Source organism: Corvus kubaryi, unplaced genomic scaffold (genome assembly GCF_017639235.1).
Source record: "Corvus kubaryi isolate FWS band 111438036 unplaced genomic scaffold, C.kubaryi_AGA036_p1.0 36525, whole genome shotgun sequence".
In the NCBI taxonomy this organism is placed as follows: Eukaryota; Metazoa; Chordata; class Aves; order Passeriformes; family Corvidae; genus Corvus; species Corvus kubaryi.
In genome coordinates, this window is record NW_024580884.1 from 7,356 (window position 1) to 13,630 (window position 6,275).

Consider the following 6,275-nt stretch of genomic DNA (forward strand, 5'->3'; position numbering starts at 1 on the left):
CTGCCTCCGCACCCTTGCAGGGTCTGACTTTACATGCATCTACCTACCATTGGCAACTGATTCACTTGATAACCTCTTTCAAAACAATGAGCACCTCCAATAGGCCCTAGACAGCTACACAGGCCAAATTTCTATACACCATCCAAAACACAGACTGTTTACTTCAGTCTTCAAACTGATTCCAAAAGAAATTCAAAGCAGAAAACCATTAAATGCCCTGACCATCTTTTCAGATGGCTCCAGAGGTTCCCGCAAGTCTGTCATCACATGGAGGGATTCTCGCACTCAGAAGTGGGAATCTGATGTGCAGGTAGTGGAAGGATCCCCACAAGTTGCAGAACTTGCAGCTCTGGTCAGAGCATTTGAACGGTTCAGTGAACCATTTAATTTGAGAACTTATTCAGCCTATGTTGCAGGTGTAATTTCCAGGGCAGAAAGAGCCTTACTAAAGGAGGTTGCAAACCCAAAAATTCATAACTTGCTTTCGAAACTGATTCAACTGATCTCCCACTGAAAGCAACCATTCTATGTCATGCATGTGAGATCACACACTGACCTGCCAGGATTTATTGCAGAAGGGAACAGGAGAGCAGATGCCCTAGCGATGCCCATCGAGTTAGAGAATCTGCCTAACAGATTCCAGCAAGCCCAGCTGAGCCATGCAATGTTCCATCAGAATGCTCCAGCTCTCATTAGAATGTTCCACCTCACTAGAGACCAAGCAAAAACTATTGTGGCGACATGCCCCAACTGCCAAAAACATTAGCTTCCATCATTAGGTCAAGTGGTTAACCCCTGAGGCCTCGGCAGTTGTGAGGTATGGCAAACAGATGTCACCCACTTCCCCCAGTCTGGCTGCCAGAAATATATTCATGTTTCTGTGGATACCTTTTCTGGTGCAACCTTTGCCTCAGCCCACCATGGAGAGAGGGCCAAAGATGTCATTAACCACCTAGTCCAGGCCTTCGCTGTGTTGGGGACACCAAATAAAGTAAAAACTGACAATGGCCCTGCATACACCTCTGCAGAGTTAAAAACATTCACGAGTGAGTGGGGTGTGGATCACATCACTGGCATCCCTCACTCACCCACAGGCCAAGCCATCGTAGAAAGAAAGCATCAAACACTAAAAAGACTGCTTGAACAACAGAAAGGTGGCAATGAGATCGCTGCCCCCATCATAAGACTGTCCAAAGCATTGTTCACTTTGAACTTTTTAAACTGTTCCTATGAGGAACCTGATCCTCCCATAATGAGACACTTCACCAACTCTGCCAAACATAAACTGACTGAGAGACCTGAGGTCCTAATAAAAGACCCTGATACTTTACAAATACGTGGGCCGTACCCCCTAGTCACCGGGGTAGAGGCTATGGGTGTGTTTCCATCTCAGAGGGTCCAAGATGGATCCCTGGGAAGTGGATCAAACCCTTTTTGAGACCACCTGCAGATGCCAAGCAAAGGAAAGAAGCTGCCACAGCCTGGAAAAGAAGAAAAACCAAGCCACCTGGAAAAAAGACTCTTCCTCCAGGCCTGGAAAACAAACCCTCCACCATGCAGCCCCTCTTTGGAACAACTGAGACTTGGTTCCCGGAGGTTCTATTGTGTCACAATGGTCTCCTGGATTCATTGAGGCCCCGCTGTCTTTACAATGGACACTTGGCTCCCCAAGATTCCATGGCGTCACTGTGCTCTCCTGTGATTCATCAGGCTGTGCTGTGTCACAATGGACACTTGCTTCCTCGAAGGCTGGAGATGTCCCAGTGGCACTGGCTGTCCCTCAGGCCACGCTTTGTCCCAATGGCGCCTTGGTTCCATGAGAACCCTTTGCCCCACACTGGTCTCCTGGGTGCCACGGGGCCTTTCTGTCTCACAGTGGACCCTTGATTGCACCAGCCTTGGCAATGTCCCAGTGGTGCCTGGGTTCCATGAGACCCTGCCGTGTCACAATTGACCACTGGTTCCATGAGACTCCATTGTGACCCTGTGCTCTCCTAGGTCCCATGAGGCCTTCCTGTGCCACAATGGCGCCTTCTTTCTACTAGGCCTGGCAATGTTTTTGTGGCCCTTGTGTTCCATGAGGCCCCTCTCTAGAACAATTGGCCCTTGGTTCCATGAGATTCCATTGCATCACAAAGATGTTCTGGGTTCCATGAGGCCCCACTGTGTCACAATGGACACTGGGTTCCACGAGTGGTGGCACTGTTTCTGTGGCACCTCTGTCTGAAGAGGCCCCACTTTGTCACAATTGACTCTGGGTTCCATGGGCTGGGAAGAGCAGAGGTGGGAAGAGGCTGGGCCATTGTCCCTGGCTGTGCTGCTGTGCTGGGAGTCTCTTCCCTCCAGCTGCGCCCACAGGCACTGCCCCTGCAGAGCCAGAGAAGGGCTGAGGAACAAACCTTGGACACACAAGTCAGGGCAGACCCTCATTTTTATTCAAACGCACAGGGAAGAAGCCTCCTGAAAGTCTTTGTGTTTCCAAAGAAAGGCAGATGTTCATGTAGAAATGCTAAGAGCAGTGCTACAGGATTTTATAAAAAAATAGCATAACACTAGAAAAAGAAGAAAAGAAGGCACCAATGAAAAAATGGACAAATAGGAAAAGAAAAGCTGAGATTGTAAAGAGTTACATTCTGAAGGTTCTGGAGCAGAAAAGAGAGAGTTTATTCCTTCTGAAAAGATACAGTCATCACTTTCCTCAGGGCATCCTTGAGCTCCTGGTTCCTCAGGCTGTAGATGAGGGGCTTCAGGGCTGGAGGCACCACCGAGAACAGAACTGACACCACCACATCCAGGGATGGGGACGAGGTGGAGGGGGGCTTTAGGTGAGCAAATGTGCCCGTGCTGATAAACAGAGAGAGCACGGCCAGGTGAGGGAGGCACGTGGAAAAGGCTTTGTGCCGGCCCTGCTCAGAGGGGATCCTCAGCACGGCCCTGAAGATCTGCACATAGGAGAAAAGCATGAACACAAAACAACCTAAAAAAGGGAAAGTACTAAAAGCAAGAAGCCCAAATTCCCTCAGGTATGTGTCTGAGCAGGAGAGCCTGAGGATGTGTGGGATTTCACAGAAGAACTGGCCCAGGGGCAGGGAAAATGTATTGGCCGTGTGCAGCAGAGCAGTGAGAAAGGCACTGGCCCAGGCAGCTGCTGCCATGTGGGCACAAGCTCTGCTGCCCAGGAGGGTCCCGTAGTGCAGGGCTTTGCAGATGGACACGTAGCGCTCGTAGCACATGACGGTGAGGAGGAAATCCTCTGTTCCAAGGAAGAAGACAATCAGAAACACCTGAGCAGCACATGCTGTGTAGGAGATGTGCCTGGTGCCCCAGAGGGAATTGTGCATGGCTTTGGGGACAGTGGTGCAGCTGGAGCCCAGGTCGGTGAGGGCCAGGCTGAGCAGGAAGAAGAACATGGGGCTGTGCAGGTGCTGGCTGCAGGCTCCGGCGCTGATGATGAGGCCGTTGCCCAGGAGGGCAGCCAGGGAGATGCCCAGGAAGAGGCAGAAGTGCAGGAGCTGCAGCTGCCGCGTGTCTGCCAATGGCAGCAGGAGGAAGGGGCTGATGGAGCTGCTGTTGGACATTGCTGTGTCTGGCCATGGGCACCTGTTCATGGAGAAAGGCCAGTGACAAGTCAGGACAGGCTGCTTGGAGCCAAACCTGTGCCATTCCCTGCACACTGTCCCGCTGGGACTGCCCCACCCTTGTTCCTGCTCTGGGAAAACCTTCACCCAGTTCCCTGCCTGAGCTCCCCTTGTGCTGTCTGAGTGTGCCAGGAGCAGCCAGGCCTGAGCGTGGGGGCTCTCGAGGAGCCATCCCTGCCCCGCTGCCCTGGGTTTGTGGCCGTGTGGCAGAGGGACAAGGCTGGAGAGTCAGGATTTGTCAGTGCAATCCCTCCTAGAAAGGCTTGGTAGCAGTTTTACTCTCCGTTCCACAGGACAGGGATGGCAGGAGTGAGTTTTAGGAAATGTTTCCCTACCCACACATCATTCCTGATTCTCTGAGGTCAGAAATCCCCAGCATTTCTGCTGCACTCCACGTTTGCCACTGAGAGAGGTGAGAGGCAAAGAATTCCCTGTGGCTCAGGGCAAGCTGAGGGGCTGCATGGGCTTGTCCCCAACTGCCCTGGGCTTGCCCCTTTGGCTGCAGGCAGAGCACAATCACACTCCCGGCTCACCCTGGGATAAACCAGAGCTTGCCCAGAGCAGAGGCATCCCTGAATGTCTCACCCTCTCTAAAGGTCTCTGAGCAAGGGCTCAGCACCCCCTTCTGCCAGGGACACTCATGCTGCCCTTGGCAAACCCAGCAGCATTTCCTCAGCTGTGGCATCTCTGCACTTCCCCGGGGGACATTCAGGGGACTCGGAGAGGATCTGGCACAGATTTGCACCCAGGAGGGCAGCTCAGAGCTTGGAAGGACACCGTGAGGGGAGCTCTGGGTGTACCCACGATGGTATCTCAGGGAGGGAGGCTCAGCTCATTCCCCTTTCCCATGGACTGCTTTGCCCACAGCCCCACAGCAGCACAGACACAGCACAAGGACTGGAATGATCCTCTCGGGGCTTGGTGCTGAGGCCCTGAACATCAGTCCCTGACAGGGACTGGTAGAAACCTCTCAAGAATTCTGAGTCAGATTCAAACTCCAAAGTTCCTGATACCATTAATGGGTCCCAGTGAGGGACACGACTGAGAAAGTGTCCCCAGGCTGCAGTCAGAGCAGAGAACTGGAGGCAGGGATGACAGGTGGGGACAAAGAGAAGCCAGGTGTTGGTGCCCTGGGGCACAGCAGCGTCTGTGCCACCAAGGGCTGGGAGGAGACACCTTGTCCTGAGGCACCGGGGCTTCCTGGCACAGCCCCAGCACGGCTGGGCACTGTCAGCTCCTTGTCCTGCCCTCAGCATCCCCCCACATCCCAGTGGCCTCGGGGATCTGCTGGAAGGAGTCCCTGGGGAGCCTTGGTCAGGAATGGCCCTGGGGGCTCCTGAATGCTCCCAGGGATTGCAGGTTTTCCAAAGGACTTTGGCTTTGGCTTTTGCCTGGGAACCTCTGAGAGCTTTGTGCAATCCTGGCCTCCAATTATCTGCTTTAATTAGTCCCTGGAGAGCCTTTGACAGTAACAACATTCAGTGGGGCTCATTACAGCTTCAAGGTACTTCTGTTTTTTAAGTACTTGGTGTTCCCCTTTTGATACCAACACTATGAGAGGTTTGTGCAATCAAGGCCTCCAATTATCTGCTTTAACGAGTCCCTTGAGAGCTTTGTTTTGACACTCAGTGGGGCTCATTAATACTCTGAGATACTGAAGGATTTTAAGGTGCTTTGGATTTTCCTTTCCACACTGAGTCTCTGAGAGGTTTTTGTGCAATCCTGGCCTCCAATTCTCTCCTCCAAGGTGTCCATGAAGAGCCTGTATTGGTCATAGACCTCAGCGGGACCCATTAATGCCTCAAGACACTTTGGGTGTTTCCTCTGCCTTTGACTCCTGGGAAGGTTTGTGCAATCTCCTTTAAGGCCCTGAGGTTCCAGGGCTCAGCATCAAATGCACCATGGGGCTCATTAGGATCAAGCAAGTCCTGACAAACCACAGCTCAGCCTTGATTTCCCTCTGCTCGAGTGCAGTTCATTAGGAAAGTTTCCTACTGCAGTTGTGGAGAAATATTTCAAAGAGTTTCAAATAAAGACGTATTCTTATTTTAAGGGGTGTATTTCATTGCTGTTCTCTTTAGAGAAGAGGTGATTGCAGCATTCTGTGACTGATACTGATGCAGGGTCTCTCCTCAGGAGAAGCTGTGCCTTGAGGTCTGGCCCAGTGTGGACAATGCTGCTCCACATCCCCAACCCCATCCTGTCTCTCCTCACTCACCTGGGACCTGCTTTGCTTGGAGAACTGGCTGCACTCAGCCAAGCAGCGGTTTCTTTCATTTTTTTTAAAGAATCTAAAATTCCTAAGTTTCCCCACTGAAAACAGGCACCCTCCTCAAAGTGTGCCAAGCCCAAGGTGCCACCAAGACCACTGCAGGCGTGCCCTGGGCCAGCTGTGCGGGTGGATTATCATCCCAACCTGCACTGGGCCATTGCAAGGGACTGTGGTCATGGACACTGACCGATGCTGTGGCCATGGACACTGACCCCCACCGCAGGGGTTGGATGCCATGGCAACCCTCAGCAGTTCCAGCTCCCTTGGAAACCCCGCCAGGACTCATTTCTGCAGTCAGGCTCCGGGGCCACTTGCACACAGAGCTGTGGCTGCCCTCGGCTGCCATGGCAGCCCTCAGGACAGAG

General features: G+C 52.6%; 1 protein-coding gene across 1 annotated transcript; it reads right to left on the reverse strand.

Annotated features, from left to right (window-relative positions):
* Window positions 1–2,272: 2,272 nt before the first annotated feature.
* LOC121660555 (olfactory receptor 14J1-like) lies at window positions 2,273–5,262 on the reverse strand. Its single transcript, XM_042019941.1, has one exon. It carries the CDS (start codon window positions 3,606–3,608, stop codon window positions 2,664–2,666), a length of 945 nt encoding a protein of 314 aa, XP_041875875.1. The 5' UTR covers window positions 3,609–5,262; the 3' UTR covers window positions 2,273–2,663.
* Between the last annotated feature and the right edge of the window lie 1,013 nt (window positions 5,263–6,275).

Excerpts from the sequence above, each read along its gene's own strand:
- LOC121660555 (XM_042019941.1), bottom strand. The coding sequence starts at position 3,608 with ATGAACAGGTGCCCATGGCCAGACACAGCAATGTCCAACAGCAGCTCC.